Source organism: Rhinatrema bivittatum, chromosome 2, assembly GCF_901001135.1.
Source record: "Rhinatrema bivittatum chromosome 2, aRhiBiv1.1, whole genome shotgun sequence".
NCBI lineage: Eukaryota > Metazoa > Chordata > Amphibia > Gymnophiona > Rhinatrematidae > Rhinatrema > Rhinatrema bivittatum.
The window spans coordinates 385,364,757-385,386,392 of NC_042616.1; the positions used below are offsets into that span (position 1 = coordinate 385,364,757).

The 21,636-nt window shown below is 43.4% G+C and overlaps 1 protein-coding gene across 2 annotated transcripts in view; it reads right to left on the minus strand.

Moving 5' to 3' along the window:
- NSUN2 (NOP2/Sun RNA methyltransferase 2) overlaps positions 1 to 21,636 on the minus strand; it is a 257,469-nt gene that overhangs the window by 223,664 nt on the left and 12,169 nt on the right. For both annotated transcript variants that reach the window (XM_029590002.1, XM_029590001.1), the window contains exon 2: positions 20,730 to 20,887. In XM_029590002.1, the coding sequence (XP_029445862.1) occupies positions 20,730 to 20,785 (56 nt within the window). In that variant the 5' untranslated portion in view covers positions 20,786 to 20,887. The remainder of the gene's footprint in view (positions 1 to 20,729; positions 20,888 to 21,636) is intronic.

Genomic DNA, 21,636 nt, shown 5'->3' on the forward strand with positions numbered 1-21,636 from the left:
TTCCGGGCTCTTAAGAGCGTGGATATAACCTCTTCCTTATATCCCTTCTTTCTCAATCTCCGCCATTCAAAAGCCAGGCCACTAGACAAGTGATCTGCCTGATCAAAAAATACGGGATCCTGCCGAAGAAGGTGGGGTAGATGACCGAGGTGGAGAGGGCCGTTCGTCACTAGGTTTACCAGATCCACGAACCACGGTTTGCGAGGCCACTCTGGAGCCACTAGAATGACGGGACCCTGATGGAGCTCAATTCTTCGGAGCACTTTGCCCACCAGTGGCCAAGGAGAGAACACGTATAGAAGAACGTCTCAAGGCCAGGGGAAGACCAGCGCATCCACTCCTTCCGCGCAATGTTCCCTTCTGCGACTGAAGAACAAGGCACCTTCGCATTGTGGCCATCAGATCCAGGTGTGGGGAACCCCACCTGCGGACAATCAGATTCGCCTCGTCTGACAACTCCCACTCGCCAGGATCTAATGTCTGACGACTGAGGAAATCGGCTTGAATATTCTTTTTCCCCGCAATGTGGGACGCTGCTAGGCGCTCTAGGTGACGCTGCACCCAAGCGAAGAGCTTGCTGGCTTCCAGAGCCACCAGGCGACTCCTGGTGCCTCCCTGTCGATTCATGTAGGCCACCGTTGTGGAGTTGTCCGAGAGAATCCGTACCGCCTTGCAATGGAGCAGGGGGAGAAAGGCCCTGAGAGTCAGGCATACCCCCCGAGCTTCCAATCGGTTGATGTGCCAGCGAGATTGGGCTGGAGACCAGTAGCCTTGAGTAGACTGGGTCTGGCACCCTGAGGTCACTGGGAAAGGAAGCCTAGGCTGAATATTTCAAGGGGCAAAGCCCCCCTAGGCCCCTAGCAGAGCGAGGAGACAGAAAACTGTTTCCTAGAAAATACAGAAATTCCTTTTCTTTTTTATTTTACATAGAAAGAATTAATACTTGCTTGATCTGCAAAGAAAGAAAAATAAGATTCCTGAAGGAACAAGATAAGGAACTAAGAAGGAGAACCGCAGGTTCAGCTGCCTGCATCTGCTGGAGACAGACGAATACTGAAGGGATGCAGGATAGGCTCTGTCCTGATATGGATACCCTTTCAGTTTTGGTCTGTCTCCATCTGCTGGACAGGAGGCTCAACCCATGGTCTGGACTGATCCGGGTACGTACAGGGAACAGTCATTTAAAGGGTGAAAAATTATTGCATATGAAAAAGAATGTTGCTTGCATCAATTACCTATAGAAAACTAACCACTTAAGTATCCCATCCCATTATTTATAAGAGGCAGTGAATTTGTTCAGGTCTCGTTTTGTCCATTTCATTGTCCACAGCACAGCACTATGTGCGCTCAGATACTGAAACAGACAGCAGCTCGTGAGAAGCAAGCAGCCTACTGCAGCACAGAGAAGTTAGGCGGTATAGCTGGTGGGCTCGGGCCCTAGCAAAAAGGCGGCCAGATCAATGCAGATTTACAGTGAGGAGTGGTACAGAAAAAAAGCAAGTTTGCTTACTGCAAACGGTGTTTTCAATAGGTAGAAGGATGAATTAGCCATGTCGTCTGGGTGACATCATCTGGTTGACATATGGCAATTCCCATGTGATTGCATGTGGTAGTTCCCCTCAGTTCTTATCAAAGCACAGTGGAAAGTTATTATTGAAGAAAGCTGTCCGGGAGGAGGGCGGATTTGCATGGTTAATTCATCCTATCTACAGAAAACAATTTACAATAAGTAAACTTGCTTTTTACCATCAATAAGCAGAGCTGTGTATTCATGCTCTTCATAGAAATCTTTTTTTTTTTTTTTTGCGTAATCCAGACTCCTGAGGTGGACAGCCTCTACACATCTGCAATTTGCCTTAATACTGCTTGACCTATGGAACTGTCAGAGGCAGTCAGTTTATATAGGCCAGAGCTTTCCAAACTGTGAGTCGCGACACGTTAGTGTGTCGCCTGCAGTGTGCAGGTATGTCACACAAGCCGGTCCACATAGCCACTCCCCTCCAGCGATTAACTTTTTTTTTTCCAGTTCGTGGGTTGCTTATTATTGGGCAATTTTTGCTGTCAATCGCGGTTTTTTTGGGCTTTGTGAGTGTGACTTGAGCCCAGCTATCCCTGTCTTTGGCTGCTGCTGCCGATGAGACCTGGCCACGAGGAATAGTGACTGCAAGCAACAGTGTCTAGAGATCCTGGAAGGTTTTATGCAGCACGACAGGCTTGAACACTGAAGGGAGAGAGGCACTTAAATGGCAACAATCAAAAAGAAGAGGTACATGAGTGTGGGGGCCAGACATGTGCTTGGGGGGGCGAGAGAGATGCGTGTGTGGGAGACACAATTTGTTTTATCATTGTTACTCAAATTATAACAATAACATTAATCTTGGAATATTATATATTTTTTAATATAAATGAAAGGTTTTCATGAAATAAATAAAATGTTTCAAGACACAACTTATGTATATATTTAAGGAAACATACATAAATTGTCGAAATACGTTTTGTTCATTTAACCTTTAACCTCTGGTTTGCTAGTAGACTGAATTACTGTGTCGTGAAATTATGTTTGTCTAAAAAGTGTGTCACCAACATGAAAAGTTTGGAAAGCTCTGATCTAGGCAGTAGTATGAAGTGAAAGCATGAATGGAGGACCACTTCACAACCTTGCAGATATCCTCTATTGGTACGTTGTGGAGGTGTGCTACCAAGCTTGCAGGAGCTCGGACTTCATCTGCCTTTATTGCACCTGAGAGTAATAAGAATTCTGAATTATAGCAGTGCTAAATGCAGTAAGATAATTTATTTATTTATTATTTTCTATACCGATCTTCATGACAAGATTCATATCAAACCGGTTTTGTTCTCTTCACCACTACTACCCCTAATTTGTCTGCAGCAGTCAAAAAAGCAAACAATGTTAGGAATTATTAGGAAGGGAATGGTGAATAAAACGGAAAATGTCATAATGCCTCTGTATCGGCCGCCTCCGGAGGGACGTCTCCCAGACAGCATGGCTAATTCAGCCTGCTTATCTGCAAGAAAATGGCCAATGCTACAGAAAAATCTGCGTCAGAAGATCTTGATGTGGCCCTAATCGTGAAACTGACATAGGTAATGGTAAATGCCTTAGATAATAAGTTTGCGCACATTTCTTCACAAATTGAGGATGTCAAAGTCTCTATAGTAGAAATTGGATTGTGATTGGATCAAGCCAGATTTCATTAGGGGAGGATGAAACTTTACAATTAGTGTGACGGGTGCAATCACTAGAAAAGGCCATGGCACGAAAAGAAGAAAAAGATAGAAGATCTTGAGAACCGGCCCGAAAACAAATTTACTGTTCGTTGGAACTGTTGAAAAAAAACCAGACCTTGATCTTGCCAAGCTTTTGGAGGATTGGTTGCTAACTGAACTGGGCTGTCAAGACTTGCAAGGTAAAATGTTGATAGAATAAGTGCACATGCTGGGGCTAAAGACAGCAGGAAGATAGAGGCTGAGAAATTGTAATTGCTAAAATCTCTCACTATAAACATATATATATATATGCGTGCACGCATACACACACACATATATATAAATAAAGGAATGATTCCCCAAGCACTTTACAAAAAAAAAAAAAATCTCTGCTGTATAAAAACCAGAAGGTGCTTAGAGTTCAAGACTACTCTAATCGAGTCATGCTAAAACGGAAAGAACTCTCTATTTGAACTAGCCTAGTTCAGAAAAATATCCATTTTGTGCTGCAGTATCCTGTGCTTCTCAGGATATGGCATCATGGAAAGCAGCAGGAGGAAAAAAAAGTTTGTTATTCAACTGACAATTCTCCATGGTGGCTGAATTAAGGAAGAGTATTACTTGCTAAATCCTGGGGTTTTTCTTTTCTTTCTTGCTTTCAGTGCAGAGTTCCACCAGTACTCCAGGATGCAGATTGCCCTTAAGGTGGCATTTTATTTTGCATGGGTATTCAAGGATGACTGCGAAGGGAAAACAGGAGGAAGTGCAGATGGATTGCATATATATTGCATATATATTTTGCTTAAATTCATCTTCTGATGATATCCTGCCATTTAATATGTTGCTTTTCAGCTGGGTATCTACAGAGTACAGTTATGTTGAGATATCTTGTTATCACAGCTCACTTTTCAATTTTATTGATGTTCAGTAATCATTCCCTGTAACTACAAGCTTGCTGTGGGATATGTTGTGTGCCCGATGGTGAATGTTATGAAATTCACGGTGGGAGTACTTCAATGGGTTGCAGAACCTTTTAGAGCTGTTGTATAAGTGTGTATTTAAGTTTAAGGCTTAGTTAAATTGTGCATCCAGTTATCATGATGTTCATGAAACTCGGGGTTGGTGGAGGGAGGGGGGGGGAGGTAGGCTTGGCAATGCTCAAGTAAAGGATTATATGCTTGGAGTGGAAGGCAGTGGCACCCAGACACGTAGATTTGACCCTTAACCTAATATTAGGTGATGAGTGGCATGGTTGTATTAAGGGGAGGGAAGACAAAGGGGAGGATGTAAATGGAGAAATTACTTACCTGATAACTTCGTTTTCCTTAGTGTAGACAGATGGACTCAGGACCAATGGGTATCATGTGCTCTTCTGCTAGCAGATGGGAGATGTCACTCTAAATATACCCCTGCAGAAACCTCAGCTCTTCAGTATTCTCTTCGAAAAGCCATTGTGGATATACCTTTGCTTAAATAACTTGATTATAGAACTTGAACTGGTTCAACTAATTTCCAAACTGGAAACTGCCAGTGCACTCAAACAATTAACGCAGACACCAGACAAAACTGTAGGTGTCTTGAACTAGGGGTAGACCGCGGCTTACCTGTATTTGCTTTAGTCTCGAGGTTTGTTGTCCGAGGTTCTCCTTTTCCAGGGCAGCCGTGGGTGGGATGCTGAGTCCATCTTTCTACACTAAGGAAAACGAAATTATCAGGTAAGTAATTTCTCCATTTCCTAGCTTCTCCCGGACAGGGAGGTAGGCTGCCCATAGCCCACTTAATACTGCCCTTGTAAAGGCTGCGTCTTCCCAGGCCTGAACAGGTGGTAGAACCTGGAGGAGGTGTGTAGGGAGGACCATGTCGCCGCCCGACAATCTCGGCAGGCGACAGCAGCTTGGTTTCTGCCCAAGAGACTGCCTGGCAGCTATGGGTAAAAAAGATAATAACATGGAGGAAGAGGTGTGAGCGAAAAAAAGAGAAAAAGGGAAAAGAACAAAAAATGTGAGCCAAAATGAGAGAAGCTCAGAAGCCATAATGGCTTCTTTCTATATGCGAGCCTCTTGTAGTGCCAGAGGTCGCTTCAATCCATCGGCCACCTACCAGACCTAAGCAGGTGCGGTAACATTAAACTCACGTAGAGACAATGAGAGAGTGTACCAAAAACATGAGCTAATGTGTCCTTAAACATCCAGGAGGCATACTAATGTCCACGTCCATATAGCCAGGGCTGAGACATGTAGGAGAGCTCACCCATCGGTGACTTATGGAAAACATAAAAAAATAAATAAAGAGAACTGTGTGTTTCAGTCATTAAGAAAAAAAAGAAACCGAAGGTAGAGCTCTATATATAAATAAAAACAGTTTTATTTATTTATTTATTTGATGAGTTTTATATACCGTCATTCGGTAGAGCCATCATTACGGTTTACAAAGTGTGCATTTACTTAGTAGTTGATTAACAGTATAACAAAGTGAACATTTGACAGAAATTAAACCATTCAAGACCAGAAAGTATTATTAAGATGAATGAGAAGGGTGTGAAGGTTCTGGATGGAGCGAAGGAGTTGAGGTTGATAGATGAGAGTTCAGTTGTGAGTTGGGATTATCAGACGTATGAGGGTCGGTGTAGGATTTGCAAACATTAGTGTTTTCAGATCTTTTTTGAATGATTTTAGGTTGTGCTGTGTTCTTATATCTTTAGGTAGGGAATTCCATAGTTCAGGGGAGGCAATTGAAAAGGCTCTTTTTCTTGTTGATACCAGATGAGCATCTCTGATGGGGGGAGACGTTCAGGTATCCTGAGTAATGTGAGCGTAGATTTCTTGGAGAGTTTTGAGAAATTATGTTTAAAGGTGTGTAGATCTTGATGATGATGATCGTAGTTTAGAATTTTGTGAATGATGGTCATTGATTTGTATGTAATGCGTGCTTTAATTGGGAGCCAGTGAAGTGAAGTTAGTATGGGTGTTGTGTTCGCTTTTTTGAGCTTGTTAGGACTCTGGCCGCTGAGTTCTGCAGAATTTGAAGTGGTCTCAGAATTGAAAACGGTAATCCAGTTGTCCTCAATGAGGAGTATTATCAGATGCAAAGCTGAATATGTAAATTCAGGTCACCATATTCAAAGCCTGATCTTGAGCCCGAAGAAAGTCTTCAAGTGCAGCGGATTGCTGGAAAATCTTAGTTTGATTTTGAAAGATGATTTTCATCTGCGCCGGGTGGAGAAGACCATATTGTGCTCCTATAGATCTGAGGCGGGGTCTTAGCACCAAAAAAACATTTCCTCTTCGCCGCAGTGACCTTTGCAAAATCTGGCCCACAAAGATTATTGCGGCCTTGAAACTGAACTGGCGCTTGATTTTTCGCTGCCGCGAGAATAAGGAGAGTCTGCGGGTAGTGTAACACTTTAAATATGATAGGCCGCGGATGTGGGGAATCTCGAAGGGGCCTAGCTGGAACCCTATGCTCCCTTTCAATTTCAAAGGGCCTATCAAATTTTAATTTCAGGCATGACGGAACAAGGTTCAGTAAAAATGCAATGGTGTCGGGACCTTCCTCACCCTCCGGAATACCTAAAATTCATAGTTTGTTACGTCTATTTCAATTGGAGAGGTCTTCGATCTCTGACTGCATTTGTTCCATCTCCCAGTGAATTTTAGGTAGCACTGCAGTTGTGATTAGAAGCAAGGAAGTTTGGGCTTCGACGTCATCGAGCCGTGTTTGAAATTGTACCATTTGTTAGGTTACCGCCTGTAGATCTTTACGAATTGCCGTTGTAGCATCGTTAAGCTGTAGCATATCCTTTAATTGCTTTAGCTCAACCAGAACTAGATCTGCCGATGCCATTGTTTTGGTCGCAGGGGCTTTCTCTGGCTTGGCGGATCCGGCTTGGCGCGTTTCAATCCTGAAACTGCAGCGAAGGCTGCCTCTATCTTACCCGATTTGGACGTGGACATATTCTTCAGTAGGGGACAACGTTTCAGGCAAAAAAAGGCAAGAATCGAGTGGGTTTGCAGAGATTAATGAAGCGAGGTCTGGCGGAGCACAATGGTTAAGCGGCCATCTTGGTCGCTGCTCAAGAGCGCCCCCCTAATAGCAAATTTTAATCAAATTTCAGAAAGTCATTTTTCATTCAACATACAAGCAAACCATGGAACTTTTTGCCAGAAAATGGGGTCAATACTAGTGCTATAACAAAGTTTAAAAAAAAAAAAGTTTTGGACAAGTTTGTGGAGGACAGGTCCATAAATTAACCAGACAAGCTTTGGTTTCTTTACCTTTTAATTCTTGCGGAGAGCAACGGAAAGGCTTTCATAGAATGATTTGCCAGGTACTTCAGAGATCTAAATTGGCCACTGTCGGAGACAGGATGCTGGGCTCATGGACATTGGTCTGACCCAGCATGGCACACTTGTTTTTACATTCAATTTTCAAATGTATGTATGATGTTATGCCTTTGGTTCAGTCACCCTCACAGATAGGAGGTGCAAAGAAAGTGGCCAATTTTACGACTACTAATTTTCAAAGGAAAAACTACAGCAGGTCATTTCCTTTTGAAAATCAAAGGAAAATTAGTTTCTTACCTGAATTTTCATTCCTGTAGTACCACAGATCAGTCCAGACTCCTGGGTTTTGCCCCCCCCGCAGATGGAGACAGAAGTTTAGCAACAAGCTCCGCCTTATCTAGGATGGTGCCACCTACAGTCTGGCAGTATTCTTCTGTCTCCAGTAGGTGGAGGGAGGTGCAAAAACCACAGTGAGTTAGGGCCTAGCTGAGTTACTGTTATTATACATACATACACCTATATATATATACACATACACCTATATATATATATACATATATCTATATATACACACCGTATTTTTCGCACTATAAAAGACGCACATGACCATAAGACGCACCTAGGATTTAGAGGAGGAAAATAAGAAAAAAAAAAATTCTGTCCCCATGAGGGGCTCTGTACAGAGCTCCCCCTGGTGGCTGTCCGTGGGATATTATTTTGGTTTTGTTTTTTTATAGTAAGGCAGAGAACATCCACACAGATACTCACACTCACTAGTTTCTCTCCCTCACATACATACATAGGCTCTTTCACACTCACTAGCTCTCTCCCCCACTCAACTCACTGGCTCTCCCTCACATATACACATACCCACAGACAATCACACACTCAGACTCTCCCTCATACAAACAGCTCTCTCACACCAGTTATTTTAAACTTTCATGACTGCTCCAAAGTTCAATAATAAATAGTCAGGGCTATATTACATTGATTAGGAGAGCAATTTGCTCCTAATATTTCAACAGGTAGCCACTTAATCAGCACAGGCAGTAATTCTATTTGCTTTTCATTAATTTCAGCTGTCAAACTGCTAATCAGTTCTGAAAAGCCACATTGCTTCATATGCAAGAATCATTTTATCAGAAATCACTGAAACACACAAAGAACCAAAAAAGCAAAGGTCTGTGTCATGTATTCTCCAGCCCAGGCAGTAAACCACCCCCATGACCCTCCAAATATATCCAAGCAAATGAGAAGGAAATGGCCTGCACCAACCACAAACCCCGATGCCATGTATCGTCCTCCGCCGGCAGAAATCGAGCTCCCCGCTGGTCGGCTGTTCCCGGGGTGCATCTCACTGCGAAGATCGGCGTGGCGCAGGTTACACATCAGCTGTTAGAACAGCGTGCGCTACGGAGGCCCCTCCATTTCAAACAGCTCCCTGCCCGTCTGCTGTTCCCGGAGTGCATCTTGCTGCGAAGGCCAGTGCAGCGCAGGTCAAATGCCAGCCGTCTGAACTGGAGGGGCCTCCGTAGCCCACGTGGTCAGCGCAGGCCATCTCCCTCGCATCTGTCCAGACGCACCAGAGGGTCGTGGTTACGGTGTGCATTTGACCTGCACCGCCATGCTCACTGACCTGAGTTGGGGGGAGGAGGAAGGGGACGGCGCGCAAGAGGGAGAGATGCTACATTCGCTCCATAAGACGCGCAGACATTTTCTTCCCACTTTTGGGGGAAAAAAATGTGCGTCTTATGGAGCGAAAAATACGGTATATGTATAAAACAGGGACAGGTTTTCTGGTCGGGAAACAGACCGCAGTGTGTTCCTGTAGGTCGGGGTCTCCTGCCTCCCAGGGGGTTGTGAGGTCCTGAGGAGACCCTCCCCCCCTGGTTCCAGAGGCTGTAAGTGTTATGGGTTGAGGACTCCTCGATCAACACTTTCTACTACTGGGGGTGATAACGGGGAGCCAGCTCACTCCCCCCAGTAGGTTCAGGACCCATAGGCGCCAGACAGGTACTTAAAAAAAAATATTTAAAAAAAGACATTTGTTATTTTTCATGCTGCTTATCTCCGGGGCTGCTCCGATCCTCTGCGAAAACGAGACCTGGAGGGAAAAGCTCCTCTCGACTTTGGCTTATCCTCCGGCAAGCGATGCACCTTATTCTCGCCCAAGGACTGGACTAGATCCTCCAGTTCCTTGCCGAAAAGCAGCTTACCTTCGAACGGCAGGGAACCTAGTCAAGCCTTCAAAGATGCATCCACAGCCCAGTTACGGAGCCATAAAAAGACGTCATGCGGACACCGCCAACACCATGGTCCTGGCTGATGTGCGAAGCAAATTGTAAAAGGCATCCACACTGTAGGCAATGACAGCCTCCAGACAACCCACCTGTAGGGCTTCTTCCTGGGATAATGACGTGTTGGCAAGGAGCTGCTGGACCCAACACAGAACTGCTCTCAACGAAAAATTACTACACATCGCTGAACGAATCCAGAGGGCGGAGACTTCAAATATCTTTTTAAGCTGAACTTCCAGCTTACGATCCTGTAGGTCCTTCAGGGCTGTTCCCCCCGTGACCAGAATAGTGGTCTTCTTTGTGACTGCCGCCACCGCTGCATCCACCTTAGGGACCCTCAATAGTTCCAAGGCCTACTCAGGTAAAAAGGACAGAGCTTATCCATGGCCTTCGCCACCTTCAGGCCCAAGTTCGGAGTGTCCCACTCCTTAAAAAGTAAGTCCGTGGCTGAAAAATGGAAAGGGAAGGATGAAGGAGGCCCCCGGAGTCCCAACACCACAGGGTCTGTAGCCCCAAGCCGAGACTCCTTCTGAGGAAGCTGAATGCCTAGCTCCCCCGGGATAGCAGGTATAAGAGGTCCTAGTTCAACTCTGCGAAAACGCCTGACCACCTTTGGATCATCTCCATCTGTCCCATGGACTCCCCGTAGTCCTCCTTGTTGTCTCTTGGTGTCTCCTCCACCCCCCCTTGGGGGCTGAGAAGGCAACTCCCGGTCGTCCTGGTCCTCCGATTCTGAGGACTAATCAGAGTCAGCCAGCGGGGTTCTTAAGGGCTTCGGTCGCTGGCCAGGAAAGAAACTCGCGTCCTGAGGAGCCCGAGCCCACTTCGGAGGCCGGGGGTGGGAGTCCGGGAGGAGAGGCCTCTTTTTACTCGCCTTGCAGGCCCTTAAAGACCTTATATGCATGAGGAGAACAAAATCTGAGGAAAATGAAGACTCCGATGAAGTGTCATCTGTATCCCCTACAGCAGTATCTGCATCATGAGACCTGCTCCCCTCCGCGGTCTGGTCCCCCTCAGGGACTCCGCGCTGCGGGGACAAACTGGGAGGAAGCTCCTCCTCTCCTGGCACTGCCTGTGCTGCCGGACCCATTGCTGCAAAGGGAGGCAAAATGGTGCCGCCGACCTCAGGGGACCTAAAATGGCGTCCGTTCCCACGCTGCCCGAGAACGGTACAGAGATTGCCCCCGGCAGCTCACCAAACGTGCCCATCACGGTCTGGACCCAGAGAACGACCCCCTTCGGGGCCGCAGAGGCACCCTCACCCCCGAAAACACATGCGGCGCACAGGCTGTCTCTGGACAGCCACGCTCGCGCCGCAGACCCAACACATGGTCCGATGCGGCATGGAGGCCGAAGGAACGACCACCCACTCCCCAAAAACGCGGTGAAATGGTGTACAAACACACACACACACCCCCGCGATCGGAGCAGCCCCGGAGATAAGCCGCGTGAAAAACAACAAACGTTTTTGGGGTTTTTTTAGTACCTGTCCGGTGCCTCTGGGTCCTGAACCTACTGGGGGGAGTGAGCTGGGCTCCCCGGTATCACCCCCATAGTAGAAAAAGTTGATCGATGGGTCCTCAACCCACAACACTTACAGCCTCTGGAACCAGGGGAGATGGTCCCCTCAGGACCTCACAACCCCCCTGGCAGGCAGGAGATCCCGACCTGCAGGAACACACTGCGGTCTGTCTCCTGACCAGAAAACCTGTCTCTATATATATTTTTTTTGTTTTGCCTAACACTAACTCACTCAGCTAGGCCTAACTCAGAATGTAGGTTTTGCACCTCCTCCACCTGCTGGAGACAGAAGAATACTGCCAGACTGTAGGTGGCACCATCCTAGATAAGGCGGAGTTTGTTGCTAAATGTCTGTCTCCATCTGCTAGAGGGGGGGCAAAACCCAGGAGTCTGGACTGATCCGGGTACGTACAGGGAACAGTGAATAAGGGCTAAAAGTGCCCATGTACACTTTAAACTTTATTCACCTAACACACTAACCTAGCTGATGGGAGAAACAAGATAGCCCCTCCAGTCTGCTCAGTTATTCCTGCCCACACTGCCAAGCATATATCCTAGCTGCCAGTCACAGAACGTGACTACCTGAAGGATATCACTCCTTATATCTAAGGCAGCTTTTTTGGTCTTCCTCCACCCTCCTGGCTAGCTGAGCATATAAGATCCCGTCATAGTTCACACCCGGCTTTCCTCTCCCCTCCCCTTCCTATTTATTTATTTATTTATTTTTAGATTTTTATATACCGGTGTTCCTATATGAAATAAAGATCACATCGGTTTACATTGAAACAGAACATAAAAATTGCCAAAAGGCATTACATAGAACAAGGTTATGAAACTTGGAACAGTGTACATAAGTTCAAAATTTAACAATAACGTTGTAACATTGATGACCAAAAGATAAAGGAGAAAAAAAAAAAAAAAAAAAACTTAAACAATTAAGTTGACAGGTCTTATTGAGCATAAAAATTATAACGTATAAGTGAGAAAGTCTCAAGTGTCCTGCAGCAAGAGATTAGATACCGAAGTAGGTAGTGGTATGGAAAATGGGGGTTTGTGAAGAAGATATGTTCTTGCTGGTTGGAGGGGAAAAAATGATGATCATGGTCCTGGAAAAGCTTGGCTAAAGAGCCAGGTTTTAAGTTTTTTTTTGAATGAAGAGTGGCAGAACTCAAGCCGAATGTCTGGTGGGAGCGCATTCCATTGAATGGGGCCTGCTGTAGATATGGCACGTTTATGATGCGAGGATTTTGTTGAAGGTACATAGAGTGTGCCTTTATATGCTCCTCTGATGGGTCTAGAGGAGGAGTGAGGGCGTAGTTGGTTACATAATTGAAGAGGAGAGATATTGTGAATGGATTTATGAATTACGGTGAGTACTTTATATAGGATCCTTTGCTTTATAGGCAGCCAGTGGAGGAGCTTGAGAATGGGGGTGATGTGATCTCTTTTATTCGTATTGGTAAGGATTCTGGCTGAAGAGTTCTGTAGCATTTGGAGGGGTTTGATGGATGAATATGGAAGGCCAAAGAGAAGCGAATTGCAATAGTCGACTTTTGATAGAATAATGGCTTGTAGGACCATCCGAAAATCGTTGAAATAAAGAAGAGGCTTCAATTTTTTTAAGACTTGTAACTTATAAAAACAGTCTTTGGTGGTTGTGCTTATGAATTTTTTAAAATTGAGCTGAGGGGAACTGCAACAGAGAGGAGTGGGATACCATTGCCCTACCGGGAGAGACTCTCGTTTGACACCGTTACCCTTGGAACAGCTGCAGGTCTCGGCGGCTGCCCCGACCCGGAAGGAGGTCCCTCGGTCACGTGAGCAGTTCGTGTCTGCTGCTATAAAATCAAGCGGCAGACACTGGAAGTTGGGAACTGCAACAGAGAGGAGTGGGATACCATTGCCCTACCGGGAGAGACTCTCGTTTGACACCGTTACCCTTGGAACAGCTGCAGGTCTCGGCGGCTGCCCCGACCCGGAAGGAGGTCCCTCGGTCACGTGAGCAGTTCGTGTCTGCTGCTATAAAATCAAGCGGCAGACACTGGAAGTTGGGAACTGCAACAGAGAGGAGTGGGATACCATTGCCCTACCGGGAGAGACTCTCGTTTGACACCGTTACCCTTGGAACAGCTGCAGGTCTCGGCGGCTGCCCCGACCCGTAAGGAGGTCCCTCGGTCACGTGAGCAGTTCGTGTCTGCTGCTATAAAATCAAGCAGCCGACGGCGCACCGCCGCCGTCGGCGCACGCTGCCTAAGCCGCGCGCTCCGTAAGGGGCGCGCGGCTTGGTCCGGCGAAGGCCGGCGAAGGCGAAGAAGGCGCCAAGAACGTTGCACCAGTGCAGTGGTTACCAGTCCTTACATCTGATTCCGATACTTGAGGATTAACAGAACTGTGAGTAGATCCCTAGCTCATTGAAAACCTTACTTGAATACGATGCCTCATACGAAACGTAAGGGGAAGGTCAGGCAGGAGTCCTCAGTACCTGCCAGACCGAACCCCATACAAGCAATGATTACAGGGTTCTACTCACCGTCGGGAGTTATAACCCCGGAGAGGCCTATTATGGAGGTAGAAAAAGAGCTAATTTCTCCTTCATCGGGCGAAGTGACTCTTAGTCCCGGGGCACCAACAGTACCGATTCCCCCTCGGTCTACTGGCTATGCCACTGAACCAGACTTTTCAGTCATACGGAAGTCGATGTTACTGGAAAGTCCTATTGAGGAGGCACAGGGTATAAAGCCAGTATGTGCGAGTGTGCTCGAAGGAGCAGCGGGTCCATCATCAGAGGGAGAATATATTGTCGGGGGAAATAAGAAACCCGACGGGAGAACCAAAATTGCTGGAGAACTTATTTCCTCTCCCGATAATGGGAACTTTGACAGACAAGGAACTATTGTTCAAAATGTTATTTCCTCAACCCCTACTTATGTTGTGTCTCCTCCCAAACAGGTTTCCCTAGAAATGCTATGGCAAGCAATAACGGCTTTACAGTCTAATATTACAAATTTAAATGTAAATATTAAGGAGATGCAAAATGTGATATTAAATATAAACCCACTGGTTACTAGTAACAGCTCAACATTAATAAGAGTAGAAGAAGAATTAAATTCGGTAAAAAATGTGCAGGCCAGTATTATCAAAGGCGAAAACATCATAGCTAAAAAAGTGGAGTCTTTGGAAAACCAAATTCGATATTTAAATCTTAGGATAATTAATTTCCCTAAGTGTAAATTAATTTCAGCAAGAGAACAACTAAAAAATTATTTTGTGAATATCCTCTCATTTTCATCTGAAGACTTACCTTCTATAGCTAAGGCTTATTTTATTACACAGAATAGCCAAAATGCAAATATAAATCAGGACCAACAGGAGTTAACTTTAAATGTCACAGAATTAATTGACTAGGTATAACAATACTAAGGGCAATTTTAAAGTACAACTCCCTATATCACTATAATAACATGTAACAAAAATAGAGAGACATATAATATAAATTTAATGTTTTATTAATGTAGAAAAACCCCCCATTATTTAACCCTACATAGACAAATTAAAACTAAGCTAGCACATCCATCCACATACACCACACTAAAAATATTGCATGAAGTTTGCCAAAATTAATGCATAAATGTTTCTTCTATATTTATACATTCAATTTTTTAAGTACAAATATGCAAAAAAATCACGTGTATAATAATTCATCAAGTTTGAAGTTCATCTGTAATAGGTCCGACAAAAGATATCTTCGTTTCGCCTCTATGATCTTGAGGCTTCCTCAGGGACTATTTTAATAGCGTTATCCTTGCAGTCATGCACTGCAAAAATTCAGATGTGAGTTAAACACATTATGATATAATATCTATTTAGATTTACATTGGCTTTGTTATTTTTTGCAGTGCATGACTGCAAGGATAACGCTATTAAAATAGTCCCTGAGGAAGCCTCAAGATCATAGAGGCGAAACGAAGATATCTTTTGTCGGACCTATTACAGATGAACTTCAAACTTGATGAATTATTATACACGTGATTTTTTTGCATATTTGTACTTAAAAAATTGAATGTATAAATATAGAAGAAACATTTATGCATTAATTTTGGCAAACTTCATGCAATATTTTTAGTGTGGTGTATGTGGATGGATGTGCTAGCTTAGTTTTAATTTGTCTATGTAGGGTTAAATAATGGGGGGTTTTTCTACATTAATAAAACATTAAATTTATATTATATGTCTCTCTATTTTTGTTACAGAATTAATTGAGACATCTCTTAGTGCCCAAGTGGAGAATAGAGGTACCCTCGTGGTAAAATTTTCTCGGTCCGAGGACAGAGATAAAATTCTTAAGGTTTATATGTCTAATAGGACCTCGCTCTACTTGGGCCAGAGAATCTGGATCTATCCAGACATAGCAAGGGACACCCAAGTCAGGCGGAAAAAATTCATTACCTTAGCAAATATAGCTAAAACTTATGGGATACGAACTGTAATAAGATTTCCCTGTAAATGTCTGATGTGGGTGAGGGGGAAAAAATATATATACTATGAGCCTTCTGATTTGGAAAAATTTTTAGAAGGCCAAAGGGCCCGAGGTGATGAGGAAAGTAATGTTAGCCAGCAATAACTGATTGGTTTAGTAAATTGGCCTGACCAGTTTCTGTTACTATATGCTTGTAATTATATCTTCTTTTTCTTTTAGAATTATGCTCATTAGCAATTCCCCTATATTGTTTGGTAAATGGGAAGGGGAGATTTGCTTTATGTAATGCTAATTTGAACTGTTGGGAAGTAATTAGAAATATGTTAATCCCCTTTCCTTGAAAATAATTTCATTGTATGGAATTATAATAGATGTTTTGATTTTTTGTTTTGTGAATTGAAATCAGAAATAAAGAATTAAATAATAAAATTGAGCTGATTGTCTAGCATGATACCTAGATCTCGAACATGTGGTGAGTGATTTAATATGGGAGTGGATGAGTTGAGTAGGTCAGCTGGGTTTAGAAGTTTGATGTTGATGTCTTGATTGATGATTAGGATCTCAGTTTTGTTGTTGTTAAGAATGAGGCAAAGGCTGGAGAGAAGATGATTGATCTGTTGCAAACAATTGTTCCAGTGAGCCAAGGTTTTTTGTAAGGATTCTGAGATTGGGATGAGTATCTGGATGTCATCCGCGTAGAGATAGTGAGTTAGGTTTAGTTTAGTAAGTAGATGACATAGAGGTAAGAGGTAAATGTTGAAGAGGGTAGGGGAAAGGGAGGAACCCTGAGGGACCCCCCGGTTGGAAGGGATCGGTTGTGATTCTTTGTTGTTAATCTTTACTTTGAATTGTCTATTTGCTAGGAAGGATTTGAACCAGCTGAAGACAGTTCCTTTAATGCCTATATCTGCCAGACATTTTAATAGAGATGAATGGTTGACAGTGTCAAAGGCTGCAGAGAGATCTAGTAGTATCAAAAGATGTGGTTGTTTTTTGTCCATATTAGATAGAATAGAATCGGTAAGAGAGATAAGGAGAGATTCAGTGCTTAACGATTTCCGAAAGCCATACTGGGAAGATACAAGAATGTTGTTTTCTTCCAAATATTCAGATAGTTGTTTATTGACTATCTTTTCCATAATTTTGGCGATCAATGGCAGATTAGCTATTGGGCGGAAGTTAGCTGGATCTGTGGTTGGAAGGTTAGGTTTTTTAAGTAGAGGTTTGAGAATGGCTAATTTAAGTTGGTCAGGAACTAGACCCTGGGAGAGAGAGCAGTTAATGATGTCTGCAATTGGTTTTGATATGGAGTTTCTTATTGCGATGAGAAGGTTAGTAGGAATTGTGTCTAAGGGATGAGATGACGGTTTCATTTTTTTAAGTATGTTTTCTATCTCAAGTGCTGAAGTGGTCTCGAAAGTTTCCAGCGTTGTATTTAGTTGAGGTGAGGTAATGTGAGGGAAAGGGGGATATGAAAAAGATGATGAGAAAGAGATAGTCAGTTTGTCAATTTTATCCTTAAAGTATTCTGCTAGTTCTGCTGCTTTGTTGAGTGCTTGATCATCAGGAAAGGTAGGAGGTGATGGTTTAGTGAGAGCTGAAACGTAGGAGAAAAGTGCTTTTGAATCAAATATGAAATGATGTACTTCCTAATCACAAAGTCCCACAATAATCCAAATAGCTAATACCAGCATGACTGTTCCCAAACATCCAACTTCCCAAGTCCCCCCTGGCCCCTTCATAAGGTGTCCCGCCATCACCAATTTGTTTAATTTAACAAGAAGAGTACTAGGTAATGCTGGCGACAGTAACAAATCACAAAATTCATAGAAGCCACCTACCCATGGCAAATAAAATCTCTAAATAGCAGACATAGGTGACCTTTAAGGAATGAAATTAATGTACAATTAACTTCAAAATGTTACACTGCAAATATCAGCCTTTTAAAATGTCAAACATTTAGCATAAGGTTTTAGATTCCCTTTAAGCAATAGACCACTCTCTGCTGGTTGCCATGATTTCCATTTCCTAGCTGTAACAGGGAGAGGGGTAGGACAAGGCACCCAAAAATGTAAGTTGCTTCTGAAACTGGTTTCTCCCAATTCTATTCCCCATTTCTCCTATACTCTCACAGTCACCATCTTTTCTTCTGGGTTTCCTTTTCAGTCTAGCAATAATCCTTTAAATTAGGACCAATCCAGCTAGAGCTCCCCATAGTGTCTACATTAGCACTGGGGGTCCTCTTCCCAGGAGTCCTCTGCTCGAACCACAAAGGAAGCAGCCTCTTTATAAAGCTGCATCATACTCAATTTAAAAGCAGCAAAGCTGCAGAAGGAAGAAAACCTGCAATACATGACACTGGAGACTCACTGCAGCTGAACAATTAATACATTTTAGTCAAGTATCTGCACAAACAAAATCTAACCCAAATCTGACTTTGTTTGGTATTGTGATACAATACCAGATGATCCAGTCCCTAGGCATGCGTATTCGTTGCATTCGTGGGTTCGCGAAACATATGGCGGACCCCCACGAATGCAACGAATCCTGAACGAATAAACCCCCCACCCTCCTGACCCCCCCAAGACTTGCCTCAAGTCCCTGGTGGTCCAGCGGGGGTCTTGGATCATCTCCCGCACTCGCACCGTCGGCTGCCGGTATTCAAAATGGCGCTGATAGCCTTTGACCTTACTATGTCACAGGGGCTACCGGTGCCATTGGTTGGCGCGAGTGCAGGAGATAATCCAGGACTCCCGCTGGACCACCAGGGACTTGAGGCAAGTCTTCGGGGGGGGGGGGGGTTGTAGTTAATTAAATTTAAAGGGAACAGGGGGAGTGAGCGAGAGAGAAGGAGGGGGTCGTTGCCTTCCCCGAGCCCTACCTGGACCCGTGGACCCCGAGATTTCATCCTGCGGACCCCGAGAATCCATCGCCGGCAGGAAGTGCTGGGGGCGCGGCTGAGTGATGTCAGCAAGGGCGTCCCCTCACCGCCGCCGGCGCGCCTCCTAAGCCGCGCGCTCCAAAGGGGCGCGCGGCTTGGTCCGGCTTAGTCCGGAAGAGTCCGGAGGCCGGTGTCCATATATATATTTTTCTATACTTTCTTGAATTTAATTACTTATGGGCAGAAAGAGGAAGGCAAAAATCTTCACCTCTTCACCTGTGCAACAAAATCGCACCGGCCCCATGGACCATCATGTCACACGACTGATGGAAAGGCCACAAGAGGACAGCTTGGGAGCTACATCTTTAGTCTCCCTGAGTCCTGGCAATGGACCAACGCCTCCACCGCAGCCGAACCTGGAAACATCTAGAGAGGCGACAAGCAGACTGGTAGGATTAGTTCAAGGGGAGTCGGGGATGATACAACAACCTGATTCCCCAAGGACTGAAACTTTAAGATCAGTATTAACTTTGGAAGTTTCTAAGGTTAAACTCCCAGTCGATATACAATGCAGCACTGATCCGGTAGCAGTACCTGACAATGTTACATTAGTAGATCTTGGGCGGATGATTTCACGACTTGATAGCAATGTGGTAATGATGAACAACTCCTTGTCCACTGTGATCAATGCTAATAGAGAGGTAATAGAAGAACATACTAAGAAAATTAGTTATTATGAGAAAGAAGTCAATGCTTTGACCAATAAGGTACAATTAATGCAAAATTCTGGAAATGTCTTTATTCGGGATAGTATAGTCATGCATAAAGAAATTGAATATATAAAGAACATGTTAAGATCCAAAAATTTAAGAATTATTAATTTTCCTTTAACGCATTTTCTCTCTCCAGAAGAGATGTTTAAAAAAATTTTGAAGGAAGTATTACTTTATGAAGACAAAGCTATCCCTAAGATATCTAGAATATTTTATTTTCCATTAAAAAGATCAAAAAAGGATGAGGAAAATTTGGTTACAGAAGCCCCTTCTAGCATAGGGGTTTCCACCTTTTTGGAAGAGTCTATTGATATAATAAATAAGAGAGCTACTCTTTTTATTTCCTTTATAACAGAACAGGATAAGGAGAGTGTCTTCAAAACGTTTTTCAGGCATAAAGATGTGCCGTTTTGTGGTCAAAAGATTCAGATTTTTCCCGATGTGGCTCGGGCGACGCAGATTAAGAGAAAACATTTTTTGAAATTAAAAGATCAGGTGTTAGCATTAGGAGCTACTTTCTTTTTAAAATTTCCATGTTTGTGTTTTATAACATATCAAGGGAAAAAATTTGTTTTCTCTGACCCGGCACACTTAGAAATGTTTTTGTCAGATAAAAATCAAGTTGTGATTTCAGAGAACGATGTCCAGTAAAAGTAATTCCATTCTTTCTCTCTCAGATTTGAATGTGATAGGGGTTTTTAACTTGTAAAAGAAAGAAACTCCTATGTTATAAGATATATAAGTAAATATATATTATTACTTCTCTCCCCCAATTATATGATATGTTTGCAAAGAATAAGGATGATTGTTTTTTTTTGTTATATGATATGGTTTATTGAATGTATAACATATTTTCCTGTTATTTCTTAAAGAATGTCTTTAATGAAAATAATAAAAGTTTAAATTCAAAAAAAATTTAAAGGGAACAAATGCCAAATTCATTGTATTAATGGATTGGGCTTTCCCCCTTGACCGAATGCAACGTATCTGGGCCCCAACGAATACGTATCCCGAATCCAACGAATACTTTCCGGCTGCACATCCCTACCAGTCCCACCACCTTTTAAACTTGGATAATTTTAGAGACCTGAATTTTTCACTTACATGCATATATATGAGCCAGAAGTATATACAAGTGTTAATTTACTATAATTTAAAAAGGAATTCTGAATTTCATCTGACTGAACAAGTCACTAGCTCTCTCACACACTGGTGTATAGCACTTTTTTTTTTTTTTTTGGCTGTAACCGATCCTGGCACAAGGTTCACCTTTTGTATCCAGTTATTCGTATGGTGGCTGGCAGAGGTTCCCGCAGTGCCTCCATGAATTGGTCCCATTCTCCTTCTGGCACTATCTTCAGCTCCTGGTAATAATGCTCAAACAGTTTGTTCTCTTTGATGATCTCAGGGTAGCTGCCTTCCCAACCCTAAAAAGTGAAACATGGATAATTAGCTTCTGTCCCTGAAAACAGAACATTCACTTTAAAAAAAAAAAAAAAAAAAAAGGGAAGACATGAAATTTAAAAAAAGCTTCACTTCCTCAAATAAGGTTTAAGATTTTCCGACCTACTGACCTATACATTATTCAATATTTCTTTCCAAGTTAACAGAAACCCTCCCTTGCGTCAGTGTTCTCCACTATCCACCCTCTCTCATGTCACAATCTATGCAGTTTTTGGGAGGTTTTTAGTGACAAATGGAGAGTGAAAAACTAAAGTAGCAGGTTTCTATACATTTTGGAACAAATGTTATGCAGCAGCAACTCAGAGTCATGTAATAAATTAAACTGGTTAAACTTTTTTCTAACCTGTCTTTACAAATCTATTTTGCCTTTCCATTTATTTTTCTCTTTAAACAACTCTCTTGGCCCTTGTATTAGTTTCCCATCACCTGTCCAAACAAAATATTTCCTGTTGCAATTTTCTCTCCTCCTCCAGTACCTTGCCTGTCCCTTTCCTCTATATTTGCAGACATTAGGATAGAGAGGTTTGGGCTGTTTAGCTTGGAGAAGAGACGGCTGAGGGGGGATATGATAGAGGTGTTTAAATCATGAGAGGTCTTGAACGAGTAGATTTACACTTTCGGATAATAGAAGGACTAGGGGGCATTCCATGAAGTTAGCAAGTAGCACATTTAAGACTAATCGGAGAAATTATTTTTCACTCAACGCACAATA